Here is a 22368-nt window from a genome sequence, read left to right as displayed (position 1 = left end):
GAAATTGAGTGATTAATTAATTGGACAGACTGAATATGGTGTATTGGAATTGTTTCTATAGCGGTGTCCATTATAACATGACATAGCATAAGTACTACTCCATCCGTTCCAAATTATAGGCTATTCCAACTTTTTTGAGAATCAAACTATTTTATATTTGATCAAAATTATAGAGAAAGATTACAAAGATTTATGGCACCGAATAGATATACTATGAAAATATATTTAATGAAGAATCTAATAGTATTTATTTGGTATCATAAAACTGTTAGTACTTTATTGTAATAAAATTGTTAGTATTTTATTGTATAAATTTGGTCAAACTTGAGATAATTTTACTTTTCAAAAAAGTTAAAATAACTTATAATTTGGAATGGTTTATAGGTTCTACTATATGCATGCATGACATGCTTGGGATGGTCAGCCGCTCGCCGCTCAAAGGATACATCTCGTATCGTGTAGCCATAAAAGATATTACCTTTGTTATCAAATATGATGTTTAAAATAAATTAGCTAGTTATTTTAAAATAACTATTTTATCCAAATGTTATATAAATTCAAAAGAGAGGGAGTTAAAAAAGGTCAAAACTGTAATATGATCTTTTTGGGTCAACCAGCGCACACCAGGTCAAAACGTGTAGCCATAAACTGTAATATGCCGTTCGACTCTGCGGAATAAAAAAACTCGAGCGAGCGCCCCAGCGCTACCGTCCCGGCGTTTCGGTCAACCGACGACGACGTTGACGATATCCTCTGATAGCTACTGCAACCAAAGCATCTGGCTGCACGATCCAAGTCTAAGCCGATCTTTGCAACATGAACACACGTATAGCACGGTACTTCTCTTTTCAAGACCTCGTGCACGGCTGCTGGAAATTCTTTTACTGCCTATAGCTTTAAATAAGGCGCTTGTAATTCCCATTCACGGTGGTTCGTCTTTTTTAAATCGTAATTTGAAGAGCCCTTGGATTCAGGCTGATTGACTTGATACGGTACGGTGATGGCCGCCTCCTTTAATTTCCGTCTATCTAACAGGGTCTCCGTCACGAGATGTCCCTCTTTTATATTTCTAGGGTGATATCTGCAACTGCTGACTTCCGTGTTATGATTTTGTTTTCCTACTTACACATAAAACAGTATCGTGGTAAACAAGCACTGTACTTGGTAATAGTTTTTTTCGTCAAATAAATGTGAAAGCCAAGCTGTGAGCAACATTAATCAACTCCCTTGCAAAACATTATTCTCTCTCTCTCGATCTTGATAAGCTATTAATTTATTTTTAATCTAATTAACATGTTATAAGCATTGGTTGTTCAAGGATATACAGCAGTTTTAGTTTTAGCCATGTAAGTGTTGAATCTAGATCCAAGCATCTAACTTTTCCTTCATCAATATAGCAGACAGCTCTTATGTAGTCTCACATTTGTTCATCTTTAACAATAATGTCCAATATCCACTTTCCTCGCAAAAAAAAGAACCCTACAACAATCTCTCAAGCTCATAGCGAACTTGGATAGTACAAATGTTACTTACTGCGCGATCACCTAATAAACAAACAAAAAAAAAAAAGAACGCGTGCTCTGCACTTTGCAGTTTGCACAACATGTGCAACAAGCATGGAACGAACAGCCCAGTATCTACATTGGAGAAGGCCTCCAGCAGAAGGCCCACGAAAGGTAAGTGCCCATCATTTCACATGGGCCGTAACAGCCAGGATTTTGTAGAAAAGGTTCGGTAAAAAAGGAAAGCAGCTTCGCAAATTATCCATCGCGTGGGAATTTATTTTTATCTTAAACTTGTAATTTTTATGTTCTTTAAAAAATTGAGGTTCCAAAGGTTTTAGCAGAAGAAAGGACACGTTCCCCACAAATTCGTCTGACGTTCAGTCCAAATATATTTATTCCATACGAAATGACCCTATACAAAAACAAAATTACTATGCCATGTCCAGTTTTCCCCTAACATGCTTCCATTTACAGAGGTTGCAAGTTATGCAATCCCCGAACCCACAACCAAAGTTTCTATCATTTCTTTTTGAAAATTAATGATGTCCATGCTACATGCCTACACCTAATTTCTAAATTTGAACCTTGTCTAATTCGTCAATTGATTGCCTTAGACATGTAATTGGCTTTCAAATACTGGATTGGGAATATAGTATAAACCTTATCACACTAGCCTAAAGAGGTTAGAATTTGGCTAATAACAGGTTATTTAAATTTGCAAAGTGCTTGAACACCTAATTTATTACTCCCTCCCACTCATATTATTTGGCCTTGTTTCTTTAAGGCCGAGCGCTAATGTTAAGTTAGATTATACCAAATCACATTTTCCCCCTTAGTTATCATAAGCTGATGATAGATCAAAGAAGCTCCATGGTATGTAATAAAGATTCTGCTATAGGTGCAGTGCCCGATGGAACAATCTCCGTTGAAAAACGGTCACCGCATCAGAATCAAGTCCTTCACGCACGAGAATCCCTTTTTGCTAGGTTAATTCCATCCAACTTATTATTTACTTACATCCTGATACTAAGTATTACTCTAATTATTTTTTTTCCACGCATTCCAACGATGCAACCAAACTCTTCTCGGAGCCACGTACTACGCATTAGAAGGCAAGGAAATTGCATGGTTTGCCACACGTATGCTTCGGAAGCCACTGGAGGGGTTCCTAGACCGTGTGTGATCGTGTCCTTTTTGGGCCCTTTTCCAACCCTTCCGTCGCAATCCACCCGCCATTTCAATTCCTTCCGTAAAACCACGTATAAACCCGCAGCGGCGGCGGCGACGCCACACGCCGACACCTGTCTCTCCCTCTCCCTCTCCTCTGCTTCCTCTCTAGCCGTTGCGGGTCGCTTCCGAATTCCGATCCCCCCCCGCCGGCGGGTTTGCTTCGGAGCTACGGCGAGCGAGGGGCGATGGGCGATGCCGCAGCTGGCGGCGGGGATGGCGGGGAGTGCCACGCGGCGCAGGTGGTGGGCGCGGACGGCGAGATGGACGGCGCCGCGATGGAGCGGTTCGCCGCCGCCGCGGGGCTCCCGGGGCAGGGCCTCTCCTACGCCGTCGTCTCCATCCTCGGGCCCCAGGGCAGCGGTACGTTTCGCCAGCCGCCGCCTCGGCGCCTCCCCTCCCTCCGTGGATGCTGCGTGATTTTCCCCTCTACGCTATGTTCGTCTCGGTTACGTACTTCCGGTGATCACCGGGGGTGAGGAATAGAGGATGTCGGGAGCAACCGCGGTGATTTCGTTTTGTTTCGCCAATTATCGTCATGTCGCAAGTTTTGTTTAGGAAGTTATTACTAAAATCCAAAACCTCTGAGCTCACGGCTGCTCTGCTCCGCGCTCAGGGAAAAGCACCTTGCTCAACCATCTCTTCGGGACAAGCTTCAGGGAAATGGATGCCTTGAGAGGAAGGTAAGCCGCCTCACCGCGGGCACCCAACTGCACGGCCGTGCCGGAACCGTCGACTTCATCAGCTGCTTTTTTGGTGCGTTGCGGTGTGCGGAATTCTGGACGCTTTTTGTTGTTGTTTGTTTGATTGATGGCAGGCACCAGACCACCAAGGGGATTTGGATCGCCAAGGCCGTTGGGGTCGAGCCCTTCACCGTTGTACTGGATCTGGAGGGGACGGACGGGAGGGAAAGGGGGCAGGTGAAAGTTTACTTGCAGAAATGTTCCTGAACAGAGTTTTTTTTCTTTCCTTTTGTTCCCATCATATCCATTTTTGGTTCCATGTGGAATTGATGGAGTAACTGTACGTTGCGCTATAGCATGTTCTTGTGTTCCTTGTACCTTATGTGCTGACAGATCTTCAAATTTGAAGTAGCTGCATTCCTATGTACCATTGCATCTAACCTGTCAAGAAGAAAATGGCTGCATTTAGTAATTAGTGGTACCTGGCTTGATTCACATGCAGCATTAGTGCCCTTGTTAACTTTGCTGTGATGATCTCCAGGACTACCATGCTGTGAGTAATGGCTCCGAAAAAGGGGCCACGTTGGTGATTAATGCATTTGGTTGCCTGGAGCTATACATGACCCTTTCCATGTTATTTACTAGCTTACCATCCTGCTGCCTGAATACAAGCCACTCATTTGAGCATCTATTATTTTCAGTGGAATTAGACTAACTTCATTTTTAATTAATCATACCTGCTATGAGTGCCGAGTGAAGATTTCCTTGCATCGCATCAACTTAAAATGTACATATTCAGTCATTTTGTTTCATAAATCTGACATTCGTTTCCTGTTGTGATGCTCTAGTGTTTTCAGTTTACCACTCGTGAGCCCCTAGTTACTATTGTATGATAATGTTATTTATCACTCAAATACTATTCTTTGTGTTATTGTTGCAGGATGATACTGCTTTCGAGAAGCAGAGTGCTCTGTTTGCTCTTGCAGTTTCAGACATTGTTATGATAAATTTGTGAGTTACTGTTCACATACTGATGCTTTATTGAAAGTTAAAATTTGGATGAGTAGAGAGATGTTTAATTATTATCTGTTCTGCAGGTGGTGTCATGACATAGGACGAGAACATGCTGCAAACAGGCCTCTTTTGAGAACGGTATTTCAGGTGATAGATATCTTCCAATAAGGCAGTGTCTGAATTCTCCCATTTTCAGTCGTCTTATTATTATTATCTCTTTAAGGTTTTGATGCGCTTATTCAGCCCCCGCAAGACGACACTGCTACTTGTTATCCGTGATAAAACAAAGGTTTGTACAGTTCCGGAGGCTGAGCTCCACTTTCTCTGTATATCTGCAGTCTGATATTCTTAGTTGGTTTGACTTTTCTGTGCTCTGTTTTTCCTATTTTTAGACCCCACTAGAGTTTCTAACTCAAGCTCTCAAGGAGGATATTCAGAAGGTGCCAATTTTTTATTATGTGCTTACCTGCTTTTCTCTTCGTCTCTAACTGTTGATCGTTTTCTACCAGATATGGGACTCTGTTCGGAAACCGGAAGCCTACAAGGAAGCAGCGCTTAGTGAATTCTTCAATGTCAGTGCATCAGTTTTCTGAAAGTGACACTTTCATGCATCAACTGACCTATGTTTTCTGCAATATAAAGGTGGAGGTTACTGCTCTGTCAAGTTATGAAGAGAAAGAAGAACTATTCATGGAGCAGGTACATTGGACGTTCAAGTACTCCATTTCTCTCTCTTTAATGTACCAGAATTCCCTTCACTTCTCTGTTGGTTACAATTGCATTTGTTGTGGAACTTTTGTCTTCAATGGAACATACGAGCTCTGCATTAATGCATACCTTATTCCATTTTAATGCCTTATGGTGTACCATGTCATATTTATTTTTCCTTTCTTACAGGTTGGACAACTCAGGCAGAGGTTTTATCATTCAATTGCACCAGGCGGTCTTGCAGCTGATAGAAGAGGTGTGATACCTGCTTCAGGTTTCTGTCTCAGTGCACTGCAGATTTGGAAAGTAATACGTGAAAATAAGGACCTCAACCTTCCTGCTCACAAGGTTGCTGTGCAATTCTTTGCCATCAATGCTACAAAACTAAACAGTTATAATTGTGCACGTGAGCATGCCATCAATTTGTTTTTCAATACTATATATTGAAAATGTAACACTTTCTTCTGTTTCCTAGGTCATGGTTGCTACTGTTCGATGTGAAGAGATTGTGAATGAAAAGCTCGGGCAATTTTTGTCCGATAAGGTAACAGTGCTCTTGTGTCTAGCTCTGCATTATTTATTTAATTGACTGAATGGGGATTAATTATTGTGAATTTGTGATCTGCAGGGTTGGTTGGAGCTAGATGCAGCTGTAAAATCTGGTCCAGTACTGAGCTTTGGAACGAGGCTCGGAGCTATTCTCAATTCTTATCTATCAGGGTGGGTGATCTGACTAATCATTGCGGCGTTTCTTTTAAGAAAGTTAAGATAAACACAGTGGCTGTCATGAATTCAACAGCCTGAATTCGCTGGCTTTGACTACTTGTCGTTCTTCATTCTCTTGAGTCATGAGACATAATGCTAATGCATTTCCTTTCATGCTGCATGCTTAGACATTTATATGGAAACTAAGTTGGTATCTGACAATCAATCAATTTAATTACTGGTTTCCTTATAATGCCCTTGGTTTTTCTCCTTCTACTTCTAAAAATACCCATCCATTAATGCTTGTACTAGGATAAAAGCAGTCTATTCTCTTGAAACAATTTAACCTACAAACAGGAGCATGCAAATTCTCAAACACCGGGAACAGTATATTTTTACATCTGACTGGCCGTATTTTAGTCCTGGATACCCCACAGATGCAGAGGTCTCCTGAGCTATTTTGATTGGTTCTTGTAAGCCCATGTGACAAATTATCATACTAATTTTGTTGTAGGTACGACATGGAAACCATGTATTTTGATGAAGGTGTAAGAACTGCTAAGCGGCAACAATTAGAATCTTCAATGCTACATGTAAGTAACTCATTTCCAAATGGCCAATTTCACCTCTGATTTGAGAAGCTAGTTTATCCTACCTGATGATATCTGCTGATGAGGAGGGCCATAGTTAAGCTCAAGGACTAATATCTATGTTTGCTTAAGAATCAGTGGTTAATGATGACTTATTTTGTAAGTTGTTATTTTCTAGTATTTGAGTGTATATTCCAGTCACTGTGATCATAATGCAAACATCTCAGCCCTGTTTTTGGACAGCTAGATCTTTCCCGTGTGCTTCTAAGTCCTATGGGATGATGCATGCATAATTATGGCTGCTGTAATGTTATAAATGGGACATTTTAATAAAGGACAACTTCTTTGAAACTTAATGGACTATTTCACCTTCCCTATAGCTGGCCTTTTATTTCATAGTATCATGAGAGTAACTCTGTTTTGCAGCACACATATCCTGCTCTCGAGACAGTGATAGAGCACCTGCATGTTGTGACTCTGAAAAAATTCGAAAGTGATCTGGAACAATCATTAAGGAGCAGAGAGGGATTTGCAGCATCAGTTCGTCAGTGTGCTCAGGCTGCAATAGCAGAGTTTGATGCTGGACTGAGAGGTATGTGAACAACTGCCACTAGATGTCTTGGGAAGAAAATGTTTAGCCATCAAGTTAAACAAGATATTCCTTTGTCAACTACGTAACATTTAGTGAAATCTCATATATTGCTACAAAGTTATCCTCAACTCATTGCACACTTCAGGTTTCAGTAAGATTTTGCTTTCTGAGCTTCTGGTGGACAGTAGCATTAGCATCAGTGCAATCCTAAGCTCATGAAGCCCTTTACCATTTTGTGTGTCTTTCTGGAACAGATGATGCTTATATAGATAGTTGTGCTATATGTATTCTCTCCTCTTAATAAAACACCTGCTCATGCGTTTTCTTTAAAAAATACTCATTATTATGTATCTTTTATATTTGCCAATCTACAATTCAGTGATGTCAAGTCCTTGTTCCTTTTTATGCAGATGCAGCAGTAAAACATGTAGAGTGGGATACTTCAAAATTTAGGAACAAACTGCTAGAGCATATACAAGCTCATGTAGAATCTATTAGGAATGCAAAATTGGCTGAACTAAAAGCTAATTATGAGGTTAACTCCCTTGATCTTGCAAGTTCTACAAGCCATGGTCATTTTCAGAACATTTCTTATCTTTTGACCTTTTCCCATTGCATGTTGCAGAAGCTGTTATCAGATGCACTTGCTGGGCCTGTACAATCCTTACTGGAAACTGGCGAGAGAGACTCCTGGGCTTGTATTAGGAGACTATATAGGCGTGAGACTGAAAATGCTGCTCTTGCATTCTCAGCTTCCCTTTCTGAGTTTGACCTGGACCAGACAATTTCCAGTGAGATGGTCTCAGACTTAAGGAAACATGCAAGAAGTGTAGTGGAAATGAAATCTAGAGAGGAAGCTGGAAATGTTCTGCTGCGTATGAAAGAAAGGTATACTTTTCTTCTTTTTTTTATTTGAAAAATTAGAAAGGGATAATGCAGTCCCAGTTTTCATGTCCTACTACCATAAGCGTGCATACCTTTTCTCCTAACATCATTGTAGGTTTTTCACTGTGTTGAGCCGTGATAGGGATTCAATGCCAAGGACATGGACAGGAGATGAAGATCTTTGGGCAATCACTAGAGAAGCACGCTTAGCAGTATTTATCCTTGACATTTTTTCAGCTAATCAATATTGCACTGACCTGATTCATAGTGTTTGTCCATAACATAATCTGGATCTCGTGTTGCACTGCAGGCTTTAAGACTTATGTCTGTAATGGCAGCTATACGGTTGGATGATAAACCAGACAAAATAGAACGGGCTCTGATTACTGCTCTTTTAGATGGTGGACCCCTTTCCCAGAAGAGGAGTGTTGAATTTACTTATGACCCACTTGCTTCAAGCACGTGGGAAGAGGTTTTGCTGCCTACACTGCACCTGCATATTTACGGTTTATTAGGATGATATACAGTGAGAAATAGTTTGGAATACTTTTCGAATTGTGCAGGTGTCACCAAGGGATACACTGATTACACCAGTGCAGTGTAAATCCATCTGGAGGCAATTCAAAGCAGAGACAGAGTATGCTGTTGCACAAGCGATGTCTATGCAGGTATTTTTTTTTTCAGTTGCTTCTCAATTGCTCATCATGTTGAGGGGTCAGTGATTGCATAACTATGATCCATGTTCACAGTTTTGTTTAGGGATGCAGGTGGGGCTGACGGGCAAACCCACGTCTAGGCCTGGGTTCGCGGGTCAGCCCACTTGCATCCGTAGTTTTGTTGCATATAATCAACTTTGAAACTGATTTCCTTGGTTTCACAGAATTCTGTTTCTAAATTTAGTATACTTTTGCTGGATCATTGGTATAACGTGAATTTTGATGAATTATGTTTATGATAGTTCAATCTGAATACATTTTGCTTATCAAACTCTTCCAATCTGAATTCTCTCCTGCCAGGAATCGCATAGGCGTAGCAAGAACTGGTTGCCGCCTGCATGGACTGTTCTACTTCTGGCAATTCTAGGTTACAATGAATTTATGTTTCTTGTTAGGTAATCATCTCGCCAAAATAATTTATTTATTCACTTTCCATCTTTGGTTAAGCCTAATAAGCGATTGCACACACTTCCAGAATGCAGATTTCATTGCTGGCACGTCAGCACGTGTAACTAGTGTAATCATTTTCTTTTGCTGATGAACAGGAACCCGTTGTACCTTCTAGGGCTCTTTGTTGCCTTCGTGCTATCATATGCCATATGGCTGCAATATGACATCACTGCTTATTTTCGCCATGGCACGGTAAGAACATCGCTTTACACAGAGATTAGATCCAAAGTTGCTGCATAAAGCAGCGTTTCTGCTCCTAGAACCCCACTTCATCTGTTTTCACCAAGCAACATAATAATGTTCTTGTGTTTCTGCCTGATGCATTTCAGTGCAATTGTACTACTGTAGTTTCACACTGATTTCAAAATGATTGTTATTCTTACGATTTTGCCATGTGCAGCTATCTGCTCTTCTTACGATTTTATCAAGACTGCTCCCCACAATCATGGACTTCGTGACCGCGATCGTCAACATGAGCCACAGCCAGAAGCATTCCGCAAACCAGTCTCGCCACCCCCCGCTGCTCCATGCTCAGAGCCTCATGAACCAGACATGGCGACGGTCTCAAGTGAAGTACCAGTCTCCTGACTCGCCATCCCCGTCTTCCTCCGTGGACTCGAACAGCGGTGATGAATCCTGAAGTATGGAACCTGTGGAAAAAGCAGACCAGTACTTAAGTAGTCTTCGAGAGTTTCTAATTGCAGGAAATTTTGTGTTGTGCTTTGGCTGTGAATCCCTTGATGTGTTAATTAAATGTACTATGGGATGAATCATAACTTGTGCCAGCCAGAAAAACAAAGCTAGTGACCTTCTGCAGAGTTGATGGTAGTAGACTACACTGGTAGATTCATTCTTTTAAAATAACTAATAAACAAGTACAAAGGGGTGCCACTGAAAAGACTGCAGCTCTTTGCTGCACTTGACAGGTTACAAAATGCATTGTAGCATTGCAAAAGGAAAGGTATGGCCTAGATAGTGAAGTCGCCTCGTCTCTCTACAAAATATGCAAGTATAGATTATAGAGCAGTCCAACCGAAATATGCGTGTATGTAGCTAGTACTGGACATGAGAGATTAGAGATGACACTAGAATAAACAGAGAGTATGTTAATTGTTGTATGTGCCAATGCCTAATTATTATACCTATATATAAATGTACACGCATATTATAGAATTGTTATGTGATATTATTTGTTGGGCTAAATCTCTTCACGACCACATGGAGGTTGATTAGGAAGGCTAGTAGTAGGTCACAAATCTAGTGCTTGCGAGCTGTTGATTTGCCTCTCGAAACAACAAACAAGTGACAAGTTTCGTGGGTTCTTCAAAAAAAACCAATCATTTCAAGTTTTGGGTTGCAAAATACCTTTCACTTGTTGAGTTTAGTAACTGAAATGGTAGTAGATATTTGACTTAGGACAAGATATGGAAAGATTTATAATGAGAGAGAGAACTTTCTATTCAAAATACTCCCTCCATTCCTAGTTATAAGGTGTGATATGACATGACATGGTCTCCCAAATTAGATTTTGACCATTCATTTATCTTATCTGCATGATTATAAACTTATAAAACTATTGGAGAGTACATTTGATTACAATCCAACTGTACCAAGTTTACATTGTAAAAATAAAAAATTGTTAGCTAAATTATTGATTAAAGATTGTAAAGTTTGAATCTTAGTATGCGTGCGCGCTTTATAAACAGGAACGGAGGGAGTTTGTAAAACATAGCAACTGGTAACTTATCTAACTTCGACTAAGTTTATAAGAAAATAAATTGACATCTATAATCTTAAATAAATGCTCAACCAATATATATTGTATGGTGTATCTAATGAAACTATGAAAGTGTTTGATCTTGTAGATGTTTATGTATTTTTCTATAAACATAACTAGAGAAGTTTGACTCAAATTTTTGTGCTTTTTTGTCTGAATATTTAGTTAAGACCGTTGCAAGGCTTGTAGATGTTTATGTATTTTTCTATAAACATAACTAGAGAAGTTTGACTCAAATTTTTGTGCTTTTTTGTCTGAATATTTAGTTAAGACCGTTGCAAGGCTTGTTACGACTTCACTCCAGTTGGTTGCAAGCCTAGATTTATATCCAACTCCACTCCAGTTGGTTGCAAGCCTAGATTTATATCCAACTCGAGGGATTTTGTAGATTCATTGATCAATCCGAAATGAAGAGATGTCTAAAGTGTCACCTATCCCAGAATAATGGATGGAATAGTGTGAACATCGTTTATTATTGATGCTAAATTTATAACTTGAGGAACAGGTACTATATGTACACATATCGTATCCACCGCAGTCGAACTTTTAGCATGCGCGATTGGTTCCATGTGTTTATGATGTAGACATGTAGTTAAAACTTAAAACAATTCAATTTTCGTAGGAACGTAGAAAAATCACCACGACAGTCTTTTTTTTTAAAAAAAAGAACCATAAAATTTCAGAAAACGTTCACTTTATTTAACACCACACATAGCCTCTCAACATGCTACCACATAGCAGGTCCCTCACATCCCCGTATTTACATCATCGCATGCGGTACAGGACAGCTCTCTCGTGCGGAGAGCCATCGCCACGCACGCATCCACCGCTCTTTATTCCTACGCCTCCTCTACGTACAGCGAGGCGTATACGCGCGCGTATATACAGGTGTATATACGGACGGGAAGCAGTGCTCGGTCGATGTGGGGGTTGTCTCCGCAGGCCAGCTAGCCACGTAGGCACGCCGGCGGCGGCTGGTGACACGTCGTACGGCCGTTTTTTTATTTTACTCGCTGTGCGCCACGCCATGCGCGTCACACCACCTGGAGGACGGCGCCGGCCACCGCCGCCTCCCAGCCGCCGCCGTGTTGGCGGCGGCACTCGCTCACGCACTGCTGCCTCCTGGAGTAGTCGCGGTGGTGCTGGCACCGCTGCCTGCAGCGGTCGTTGTCCTCCTCGTCGTCGGCGATGGGGCCGTCGCCGCGGCGGCAGCCCTCCTGGCGCTCACACCAGCTCACGCACCGGCGCTGCGCCTTGCGGTCGCCGTGGCGCTGGCAGCTCTGCTGGCAGCGGTCGGAGCAGTAGTTGTTGTCCTCGTCGGCGTCGCCGCGGCCGCCCTGGTGGTGGCGACGGCACTCGCGCACGCACTGCTGCTTCCTGTCGTAGTCGCGGTGGTGCTGGCACCGCTGCCTGCAGCGGTCGTTGTCCTCCTCGTCGTCGGCGATGGGGCCGTCGCGGCGGCGGCAGCCCTCCTGGCGCTCACACCAGCTCACGCACTGGCGCTGCGTCTCACGGTCGCCGTGGCGCTGGCAGCTCTGCTGGCAGCGGTCGGAGCAGTAGTTGTTGTCCTCGTCGGCGTCGCCGCGGCCGCCCTGGTGGTGGCGACGGCACTCGCGCACGCACTGCTGCTTCCTGTCGTGGTCGTGGTGGTGCTGGCACCGCTGCCTGCAGCGGTCGTTGTCCTCCTCCTCGTCGGCGATGGGGCCGTCACGGCAGCGGCACTCCATGAGGCAGCGCTGCTTCTCCTGCCAGTCCCCGGCGGGGCGGCGCTCGCACCGCTCCCGACACTTCTTGCAGTTGTACGCGCCGACGCTCTCGCCCTCCTCCTCCTCGACGCCGTCGCCCTGCTGCTCGCGGCGGCGGCACCGGGTCATGCACTCCTGCAACCGCCACGGCTGGTCCTGGTAGCGGCGCACGCACCTCCACCGGCACTCGCCCCTCCCGGAGCGGAGCACGTCGACGTCCGCTGCCGCCTCCTCCTGCATCTCGCCGTCCTGGCCGCGGTGCCGCTGGCGGCACTCGCGCTCACACTCGCTCCGCCGGCCCTGGTCCTTGCCGTACTGCCACTGGCACCCCATCCTGCACCACTGCAGGTCCCCCTTGGGGTCCCGGTCGGCCTCGGCCGCCGCCACCTCTCCCGCCGCGGACGCTACCTCCTCCGCGGCGCCGGCCGTCGCCGCCGCGGCTAGCAGGACCCCGGCGAGGAGGAGGAACGCCCACCACGCGCCGCCCCCACTACACTTCCCCATGGCCGGCCGCCGATCGATCACTGCTACTACTAGCGGTCGAGGAGTGGTCGAGGACTGTGGAGATGAGATGGGTGGTGTGGTGCCGATGGCCATGGACGAGCGGGTGTATTTATACACGCGCGGGGAAGGGGGAGATCGATCGACGCAGCGCGTGCATGCATCTCGGGACGACGACGACGGCGGCGGCGGCGGCGGGACGTGGCGAGGCGCATGGCGACGTGGCGCGGCGAGCGGGGGTGTGGCCGTGGCGCGGCGACACCACGTCGACCGCAGCCACGTCCACGATCGGACGCTCGGTGTGACTTGACGGCTAGCAGGGTGGGTGACAGTGAGCGTGACCGAGCTCAGTGGCAGAGTTGGCTTGCGTCGTCGACGACCGAGGTGGCGTGACGAGCGGCGCGGGCTCGGCGGTGCGGGCTCCACCTCCACGTGACCGGAGAGGAGTGATCGGGACTTGGAGTTTTCGCAGGTTGCCGGGAAGGGGAGTAGGTGAGACGGTGTCGTGTTTCCGTGGAGGAATGGAGCGGATGAGCATCGCCTTGCCTCTGCATGGGGACTCCGCCGTTCCTTTATCCGACGTAGCACGCCGCAGTAGAGCCAATGTATGCGCGAACAAACGTTGCCGCGTACTCCCTCCATTCCGTCCAAGTTACGAATCATTCTCGAGATAAAAACACTTTAATCAAATTTATACAATAAAATACTAACATTCATAATATTAAATAAGTACCATTAGTTTATTCATTAAATATATTTTCATAGTATATCTATTCGGTGTCATAAAACTTTATGATCTTCTTTATAATTTTGGTCAAACATAAAAATGGTTTGACTCTCCAAGAAAGTTGGAATGATTTAAAATTTGAAACGGAGGGACTAGTAAACCCACTAAAATGGTTCATGCGTGCACCTGCAATGTGGTTCATTCTCGACCTATTTGAATTGTGTGGTTCATCGTTCGGTATCTACTCGCTCTAACCACATTTCGTCCCATGCACTAGTACCAGCCACATTTTTGACCCGGTACTAATGCTAATATTAGTACTAGGTCTAAATTTAGGGGTCTCCGAAGACCTTTTAGTACCGGGTGTTTGTGTAGATGAGATGATAAAGAAGGGTTGCGGGAGGTTTGAGGTTGTGAGTTCGAATCCCACGTACCAAAAGGTCACTTGTAACTTATGACGATGCGCGTGTGTACGAGCCTCCCGGCTGTTCAACAAATATTTTTTCTTTAGTTTTTGGAGCAAAACAATTTAGTCTTGGTTGGTGCCTTTTAGTGCCGCGTGGATGACCCAGATCCCTTTAGTACCGACATAGTGATACCAATTTTGAAACTGGTACTAAAAGAGAGGATTTGGATCTGATACTAAAAGTTACTTCTCTAGCAATGAACTACGATGCGTTTCTACCATGCATTGACCGTTTCGTCTTTGTTAGTTGTGTCGGCCTTGAACTGGTGTTTGGATACTAGGTGCTAAGCAGTGTCACATTAGATGTTCGGATGCTAATTAGGAGGACTAAATATGAGCTAATTATAAAACTAATTGCAGAACCCTGTGCTAATTCGCGAGATGAATCTATTAAGCCTAATTAATCCATCATTAGCATATTGTTACTGTAGCCCCACATTGTCAAATCATGGACTAATTAGGCTTAATATATTCGTCTCGCGAATTAGACTCCATCTGTGCAATTAGTTTTGCAATTAGTCTATATTTAGTACTCCTAATTAGCATCCAAACATCCAACGTGACAGCTGCTAAACTTTAGCAGGAGGTATCCAAACGGGGCTTAATATGGTCTTACAAATGAGAAAGTTGTCAGAGCAACAATAGCCACCTACTCGAAGTTTAGAGGGTCAAGTGAAAAAAACGCACTCCAGCATGTCCTCTACTTGGCTTCCTATTTTAGGGAGGTCTCCAAATTCCCCCCTCCACCCTCCATTCCTAGAGTCTCTAGGGAGTCCTCTATCCATGAGGTTATTGCTGGAGTTAGAGAAATTTTGATGACCCTTAAAAATAGAAAGAACCTCATTTAATTTTTAAGGGCTTTGGTTTGAAGGGTATTGCTGGAGTTGCTTTAACTATCTAGGTCTTCATGACAAAATTTAAATTAACTAGTTCCACTTTTCACATAGGAAAACTTAATGGACTCACGCATATACAACATCACATGCATGATGCACCAACCTTTATGTCACACTATTCGGGAAAATCTTGCACTCCAACTTAGTATAATAAGCATCATTGGCCTAAAAAACTTAATAAGCATCATGCAATTTAATTTTGTTAATTAGGATCGGATAAGCCTTTGACCAACGACTATGCTGTTAAATGTATGAGTAATCTTTTCGACAGAAGATTGTCGTTGTTACATTCGAATTAAAAGAGTATTTGCTTATGATTATGATTTGTGTCACGTGAATGAGACATTGTACCCGGTGCAAACAAATTAGTGCCAAACTGGGCCACTTGTAGGCAAAACAAGGCCCATAAGCAAATTATACCCTGCTGTATCGGCCCAGCCATTCAAGTTTGAACCATAGGTGATTGGCTCCCTCCCTCCACGGCTGCACATAGGGATGATCCATTCGATTGTCTGACCGAAGGGGTTGAGACACTCAAATAAATCTGTACATTCAATATCTGTAGTTATTCGTATCGTATCCGTTGAATTTCTAAGATCAGAATAGGATGAGTATCGATATTCGACACATCTTGGAGCTATTCGTATCCGAATTCAATCTGAGAAAAAAAACTATCTATATTTGTATATGATATATCCGTTCGTATCCGATCCGTTTTCATCCCTAGCTGCACCCTGTCACGGGCACGGTTCACCGATTCTCACATGACCCTTGCTAATAAATTCTTAATGTACCTCTAATTTTCTCCCCTTTTTCAGACGATTTATATCAGTTTCTCACCAATGTTATGTACCGTAGCCGTAGGTCTGAGCTAATTGCAAAGAATGAAAACTATAGAAAAACAAACAATGCAAGTAGGCTACACGATCTTCTCTAGGATTCAGCCTGAAAACGGCAAATAATAAGCTGCTTACCATTTGGTACGTGGGTTCTTCTGGGCCTAGTTCCGGAGGAGTCAAACGATTTCTAATTTGATCAAATTTGTACCAAAAGTTACGAACATTTATGTCTTTAAATAGATTTAGTATGAAAACATATCTATGATTAATCTAATGATACTTATTTTGTACCATAAATGTTAGTATTATTTTGTATAAATGTAGTCAAAATTAAAATTGTTTGACTTCTCGGAAAGCGAGAGTTGTATTCTTTTTGGGACGGAGGGAGTACAATTCTTATATATACAGACATTTGCTATGTTAAATTAGTTTATATGTTATTATCTATACACGCACAAATATTAGTTAATGTATCACTAGTAGAGAATTGACTTTCCATGCGCTCCCTTTTGTCCCGGTTTAAAGTTGGCCGGGACAAAAGGTTCACCAACCGGGATTAAAACTCGGTCACTGGTGGGGGGCTCACCAACCGGGACCTTTTATCCCGGTTGCAAAGGCTAGTGGGAAAAAAAGACTTTGAGAGGCCTTTTATCCCGGTTTGAAACACCAACCGGGATAAAAGACCCCCCTTTTATCCCGGTTGGGAACACCAACCGGGGATAAAAGGGTCAAGAGCCTTTTATCCCGGTTTGTAATACCAACCGCGATAAAACGAAATAAAAGGGGCTCATTTATCCCGGTTGGTGTTTCAAACCGGGATAAAAGGGTCCCCAACGAGATGACTGGAAGGTGACTGGAATAGGATTAAATCCTCGAACCCTTTTATCCCGGTTTGTAATACCAACCGGGATAAAAGGGTCCCCACGAGTTAATACAAAAGGATAGCATCCCCTACATAGTCAGATGTGGTGTGTAGGTGGGATGGCAAGGAAGCTACGCGCGTATTTCGCGTGAAAAATCGCGTGTGGGGGGCCTCCTGGGAGCTCGGGATTTTTTTTTTTGCAACGCCGGCCGTGGGTGACCCCATTTATTGCACCCTACCAACCGGGACTAAAGCCCAAATCTCTACTAGTGTATGTGAGGTGTTAGTTTTAACATTCGACATTCCTCATCTGGGGCTACATGTGTATCTAGAAACGTTAATCCATACCAAGTAGCTAGCAGTCATATATTGGTTCTTCCGTAACAAATTTACTCAATTTTGCTAACATTTTAATATGTGACACATGGGATCTTAATTCTATGGTCCGGTTTTTGAGTTGGAGTCCCACATGTAACTATACTAATCTTTCTACTATTGGATTTCTTAGATGGACTTGGGTTTAAAATAGTTGGATTGAACATTATTCATTTCGCATTGTGTTTATGTTGGATGTTGAACTATTTTTGTTGGTTTAGTTAGACTTGTCTTTCTTTTTCTACCAATCAACCACCAACGTCTAATGAATCTCGGACATCCAAGCTTCCCATCGGACGGCTCAAATGAACGCTAGCAGCTCAACACGCCGTCCCGATGGAGGCGCACGCGCACCACCAGCAGCAGCACCCGCGCCAGCTGCGCGCCGCCCTCCTCCGCCGCGGCTTCCCCATCCCGCCGCCGCCGGAGGCCAACCCGCACCCCGACCGCGCCCACCTTGCCGCCATCCGCGCCGCCGCCGCCGCCTCCGCACCGCGCCTCGCGCTCGCTGCCTGCGCGTGCCTCCGCCGCGCGGGCCTGCCCGCGCCGGGGCCCCTCGCGCTCCCCGCCCTGCTTCGCTCCGCCGCTCGCTGCGATGGCGCCGGCGCGTACGTGGGGGGCGCGCACGCGGTGGCGGTCAGGGTCGGGGCGCTGGGCGACGGGTTCGTCGGGACCGCGCTGGTCGGGGCGTACGCAGCGTGCGGGCGCGTGGGGGACGCGCGGAGGGTGTTCGACGGAATGCTCGTGCGGGACGTCGTCGCCTGGGGCGTGATGCTTGATAGGTAACGTGCCACGCGCTTGGATCCAACATTTTTGTTTTGTGCGGTCGTTTGAGAGTCGAGACCAAAGATGGATTCTTACTTCTTTCAATGGTTCCGCCCAATGCACTTGCTGTACAGCTTAGCAAGTTAGCATCGTCTGTATTTTGCATGAAAATAATGTTACATGGGTGAAAAAAAGAAATAAGTAGTGGTTGCGTGCCAAGAACTTTATATTTCTTTTTGCTGCTTGCCACACTTCTTTATTGGAGCAAGGAGCAACTACCTTGTTCTAAGGTTCAGAACACATTCGATCAGATCAGCTACACATTAGTTGGAAAATTGTAGCCAGGACCTGGCTTTGCAGTAGCATAATGCCTCAAATCATTATGAAAGATGCATTAGTTGTGGGATTTTTCTATGTTTTTCTAAACATCACTTAATAAATTGCAAGGTGATGCAAATGAAGGACATTCTAAGAAAGTAGAATATACATTGTGCATTATCCATGTGAGTCATATGCTTCAGGAATGGCACAATATTTAGTTTATTAAAAGATCTCCATTTATCATGCATGAACTCTCTAGGTAATTTAAGTTTCAGATAGCATAATTCCTTAAATGCAGCCATCTTTTTACGCAATTCAGAAAAACAAATAAGCAGTTATCCATTTTGGTTTGTTGATTTACCGTTACCATGTAATATCATCTGACAGTTATTGTCAGACTCGGAACTACAAAGCAGCTTTGCTTCTGTTTGCTGAGATGAAGAGATCTGGAGTTGTTCCTGACCAATTGATCCTTGCTACTGTTCTATCAGCCTGTGGGCATTTAAGACATTTGAGAATTGGGAAAGCCATCCACTCATACATGCTGGTGTCGGATATTCTTATCAATGCTCACCTCAGTAGTGCTCTCATAAACTTGTATGCCAGCTGTGCCAAAATGGATATAGCAGAAAAGCTATACAATGGGATGCCAAGGAAGGATTTGGTATCATCAACTGCCATGGTTTTTGGATATGCCAAGAACAGAAAAGTTGAGATTGCTCGCTCTATATTCGATGGAATGCCAGAGAAGGACGTGGTGTCTTGGAGTGCTATGATTTCAGGATATGCTGAAAGTAACCAACCTAATGAAGCATTGAATTTATTCAGTGATATGCAAGAGCATGGTATCAGGCCTGATGAAGTTACTGTGTTAAGTGCCATATCTGCTTGTGCCAATTTAGGTTCCCTTTATAAAGCCATATGGATCCACTCCTTCACTGAGAATAACGGAATGACCAAGATATTGCGCATTTGCAATGCTCTTATTGATATGTTTGCCAAATGTGGGGGTATAACTCTTGCCTTGAATATCTTCAATGAAATGCCTCACAAGAATGTTATCACCTGGACAAGTATGATTGCTGCTTTTGCTATGCATGGCGATGGAAAATCTGCCTTAGTTATGTTTGAGCAGATGAAAAAGGAAGGTGTTGAACCCAACAAAGTGACGTTTCTTAATTTACTTTGTTCTTGCTGTCATGCTGGTCTAGTTCATGAAGGTCGTTCGTTGTTTAGATGTATGGTTCAAGAATACAGGATTGAGCCCATGCATGAGCACTATGGTTGTATGGTGGATCTTCTGGGAAGAGCTAAACTTTTGCGAGAAGCAGTTGATCTCATAGAGTCAATGCACTTAGGGCCCAATGTGGCTATCTGGGGCTCTCTGTTAGCAGCATGCTGGATGCATGGTGATCTCAAGCTTGGTGCATTTGCTGCAAAGAAAGTTTTGGAGTTGGATCCTAATCATGATGGAGCATCTGTGCTTCTATCGAAGATATACGCAAAATCTGGCAGTTGGAATGATGCTGAGGAGGTGAGGGGAGTAATGAAACTCCATGGGTTCTCGAAAGAAACAGGATCCAGTTGGATGGAGCTGAATGATCCTAATCACAAGTTTGCAGCTGGAGGTGACAAACATCCAGAATGTGATAAAATCCTTCTGAAGCTCGATGGAAAAGTAAGTTGATTTGTGAGATGAAGATATTAGAGAAGCTGTTCTGCTGCATAGCGAGAACCTTGTGATTTCTTTCAGCCTTGTAATTTCAGGTACGGGATATTGCATCTTGGCAACGAGTAGCATAATTTTGTGAGGGCTGCTACTTATTCTTGCAGTTAGTCTAACAATCCTACAGGATGGAGATTATGTTGTGCAATCAGACTCTATTTTGTCATTTAGAAAATGGGAATGACTGTTCTAGAGGATTTGGTGAATGCTAGTATATCTGGAATTTTTGCCATGATTGAAGATAATTAAGTTATGCCCCATGTTATTTGTGGACTAATAATTTTATCACGACATATGTTGAATGTAGAAGCCAGCTCTCCATACATGGTAGTGTTGTAATTTTGTAGAAATTTAAGATGTTTACTGTTCAATAAAGAGATCGTGCAATTCTAATTATCTCGGTCGCTCTCTTATCAACTTTCCACGAATCTTTTGATGTAGGCATATGAAATTAGTGTTTTGGTCTTCTCTGTTCTGTTCCACATCCCATGTTCCATTTTGTTGACTTTCAACATGTTGTCTATATGTGGACTTACAAAAGAAGCAGTTTTACGTTGAGGTGAAATTCAATTTTGAGCCAAAAGTTCATCTTGACTGATGGTAGGTTGTTCTGCCAGCTTAGCATTTTCGTTCCATTTGTTTATGTTTCTTTGATAATCTCATAAAACACTCCTCTAGCTAGTTGCTCACCGCACCTTATGTTAAATTTGTATTTGGCTCACTCAATAAGCATCATGTCGACCTTAAAGTCATCATGCAGGATTCAATTTACCAATGGATTGTGTATATCTGTCTATCTGTTCTTGCGTATTTGTATGATCTCTGTTGCAATAGAAGGCTGACCATGGTTTTTTCTTACAGTTCAAGGTTCATTCACAGGATCTATCACACATGAGAGATAGCAAAAAATAATATCCTACAAACATCATTGTGGTTGGATCATCTATATGATGGTCTTTTTGAAGCAATGGGCTTGGTTTTCGATCAAGACTATGGGCAAGCTCTCTGCGCATAAAAAAGCTACCATGCATCCCTTTTTGGTTGGCAGGAGATCTAGACAATCTTGAAAGAAGTTGCTATTGAGGATGTCATCTCACTTCGCACGGGAGGAAAATTAGAACCTCCCTGTACCTCGAAAAGTGAATTATTTGGGGTGGTGCTGCATGGAACAAGTGTTGACTGTGATACCAGAGCTGTGTTGTGTAGTGAATGCTCTCATGGCAAGTGCTTTCTTCAGGACTCAACATTGCAGATCCTTGATGGAACAATAGTCATGCAAGATGACTGTTTCTTGTTTGTGCGACACCCTTTGGTACTATGGTTCTGGTCCACCATAATATGCCATGGGATGACATCAAACTTAACGGAGTGTCACATCTGGTTCCATGGAAAAACTGAAAGAAGTTCATGGGTGGTTACTGGAAGAAGTTGAGGAATCCAAAGTTCAGCGTTGCCATATAAGCTCAACTTTTGTGCTATGTTCTGTGCAGTGGTTAGTGTTGTGGCTAGTGCTGTCATCAAGACTTGCAATTCGAACACGGCGGGTGTCTGATGGAGCGATACTAGGCAAGCTGATGCGTTGTGATCGACTAACTAGATGATACGGGATGAAGTTTGAATGAAACATGGCACATCAGTTGAGTTGAAGTTGGGCTTGGTTCAGGATTGCCACCGGAAGAAATTGGGGACAGAGCTGAAGTCTGCAGGGCAGAATTCCGCAAGGAAGTTCAGAGAAATAACCAACATATTGAGATGGATCTGTCTCTGAAGTCATGAATCAATTTCGATAAAGCTTATTCTGTTTTGTCGAGCCTGGAGCTGCTGACAAAGCGTGTATTGTATATCAAAATTTTATTTAAAAGGGAGCTAAAAAGCCTTCTAGCCCAAAGGCCTAAGAGCAGTGCTGAATAAGATAGGCATGCCTTCAAGTTATACGTCTCGTTATTAGGAACAAAAATTAGTAGTGTGCTTTGATTGAGATCCTGATCTACCTTTTTACCTCACGTATCTCTGAAAACACTGTACCTTCATCACGTTAATGATCTGCTATGTGAACTCGTAAGCAAATCACATGACACAAAAAGGCACAGAAATTTATATAATTACATGTCGCGAACATGTTTTAAACATGATTATCACTAGTACTTGCTATCAACCTGTAATAACATATGTGCCTGCCCTAATAACAGTCTAATTAATGAAGTAGCGCCCCGTTGGCAGGTACGACGAGTCAAATTAAAGTAGCGCCCACAGGATCGCGGTGGCGACCAACAGCAAGAACGCATCTTCTGAC

General features: G+C 43.6%; 3 protein-coding genes across 6 annotated transcripts; 2 read left to right on the top strand and 1 right to left on the bottom strand.

The window, feature by feature from the left end:
• The first annotated feature begins 2779 nt into the window (after window positions 1-2779).
• On the top strand, window positions 2780-9939 carry LOC101759155 (protein ROOT HAIR DEFECTIVE 3 homolog 2). 2 transcript variants are annotated; one of them, XM_004979503.3, is made up of 22 exons: window positions 2780-3095; window positions 3349-3415; window positions 3550-3652; window positions 4356-4426; window positions 4513-4576; window positions 4653-4718; window positions 4822-4869; window positions 4939-5001; window positions 5072-5128; window positions 5327-5485; window positions 5613-5681; window positions 5766-5857; window positions 6357-6435; window positions 6859-7024; window positions 7435-7559; window positions 7650-7912; window positions 8052-8121; window positions 8220-8381; window positions 8473-8577; window positions 8926-9020; window positions 9171-9267; window positions 9476-9939. In XM_004979503.3, exons 1-22 carry the CDS (start codon window positions 2921-2923, stop codon window positions 9713-9715), a joined length of 2436 nt encoding a protein of 811 aa, XP_004979560.1. In that variant the 5' UTR covers window positions 2780-2920; the 3' UTR covers window positions 9716-9939. The 2 variants fall into 2 exon arrangements, with proteins under 2 accessions (XP_004979560.1, XP_004979559.1); XM_004979502.3 differs by having other exon boundaries at window positions 2782-3095; window positions 8025-8121.
• A 1947-nt stretch (window positions 9940-11886) lies between these two features.
• Window positions 11887-13101, bottom strand: LOC101778627 (antimicrobial peptides). Its single transcript, XM_022829531.1, has 2 exons — window positions 13003-13101; window positions 11887-12969 (listed from the first exon to the last, which is right to left on the bottom strand). The coding sequence occupies exons 1-2, from the start codon at window positions 13099-13101 to the stop codon at window positions 11887-11889; spliced, it is 1182 nt and encodes a 393-aa protein (XP_022685266.1).
• Window positions 13102-17762: 4661 nt separating this feature from the next.
• LOC101758751 (pentatricopeptide repeat-containing protein At4g14820) lies at window positions 17763-22007 on the top strand. 3 transcript variants are annotated; one of them, XM_014805600.2, is made up of 4 exons: window positions 17764-18045; window positions 18737-20116; window positions 20517-20675; window positions 20937-22007. In XM_014805600.2, the coding sequence occupies exons 1-2, from the start codon at window positions 18002-18004 to the stop codon at window positions 20034-20036; spliced, it is 1344 nt and encodes a 447-aa protein (XP_014661086.1). In that variant the 5' UTR covers window positions 17764-18001; the 3' UTR covers window positions 20037-20116; window positions 20517-20675; window positions 20937-22007. The 3 variants fall into 3 exon arrangements, 2 of the variants coding, with proteins under 2 accessions (XP_014661087.1, XP_014661086.1); XM_014805601.2 differs by lacking the exon at window positions 20517-20675 and having other exon boundaries at window positions 17763-18045; XR_002678700.1 differs by lacking the exons at window positions 17764-18045; window positions 18737-20116 and adding an exon at window positions 20131-20402.
• The last annotated feature ends 361 nt before the right edge of the window (window positions 22008-22368 follow it).

This window comes from Setaria italica, chromosome VIII (assembly GCF_000263155.2).
Source record: "Setaria italica strain Yugu1 chromosome VIII, Setaria_italica_v2.0, whole genome shotgun sequence".
NCBI lineage: Eukaryota > Viridiplantae > Streptophyta > Magnoliopsida > Poales > Poaceae > Setaria > Setaria italica.
The sequence above is the reverse complement of the archived record's forward strand: the minus strand, read 5'-3'. Positions and strand labels throughout refer to the sequence as shown.

Coding starts and splice junctions, on each gene's coding strand:
- LOC101759155 (XM_004979502.3), top strand. CDS start 2,921: ATGGGCGATGCCGCAGCTGGCGGCGGGGATGGCGGGGAGTGCCACGCG. Junction 4,870..4,938: donor TCAAGGAGGATATTCAGAAG/GTGCCAATTTTT, acceptor GTTTTCTACCAG/ATATGGGACTCTGTTCGGAA. Junction 5,682..5,765: donor GGCAATTTTTGTCCGATAAG/GTAACAGTGCTC, acceptor TGTGATCTGCAG/GGTTGGTTGGAGCTAGATGC.
- LOC101758751 (XM_014805601.2), top strand. CDS start 18,002: ATGCTCGTGCGGGACGTCGTCGCCTGGGGCGTGATGCTTGATAG. Junction 18,046..18,736: donor TGGGGCGTGATGCTTGATAG/GTAACGTGCCAC, acceptor ATCATCTGACAG/TTATTGTCAGACTCGGAACT.
- LOC101778627 (XM_022829531.1), bottom strand. CDS start 13,101: ATGGGGAAGTGTAGTGGGGGCGGCGCGTGGTGGGCGTTCCTCCTCCTC. Junction 12,970..13,002: donor CCGGCGCCGCGGAGGAGGTA/GCGTCCGCGGCG, acceptor GCGGCGGCCGAG/GCCGACCGGGACCCCAAGGG.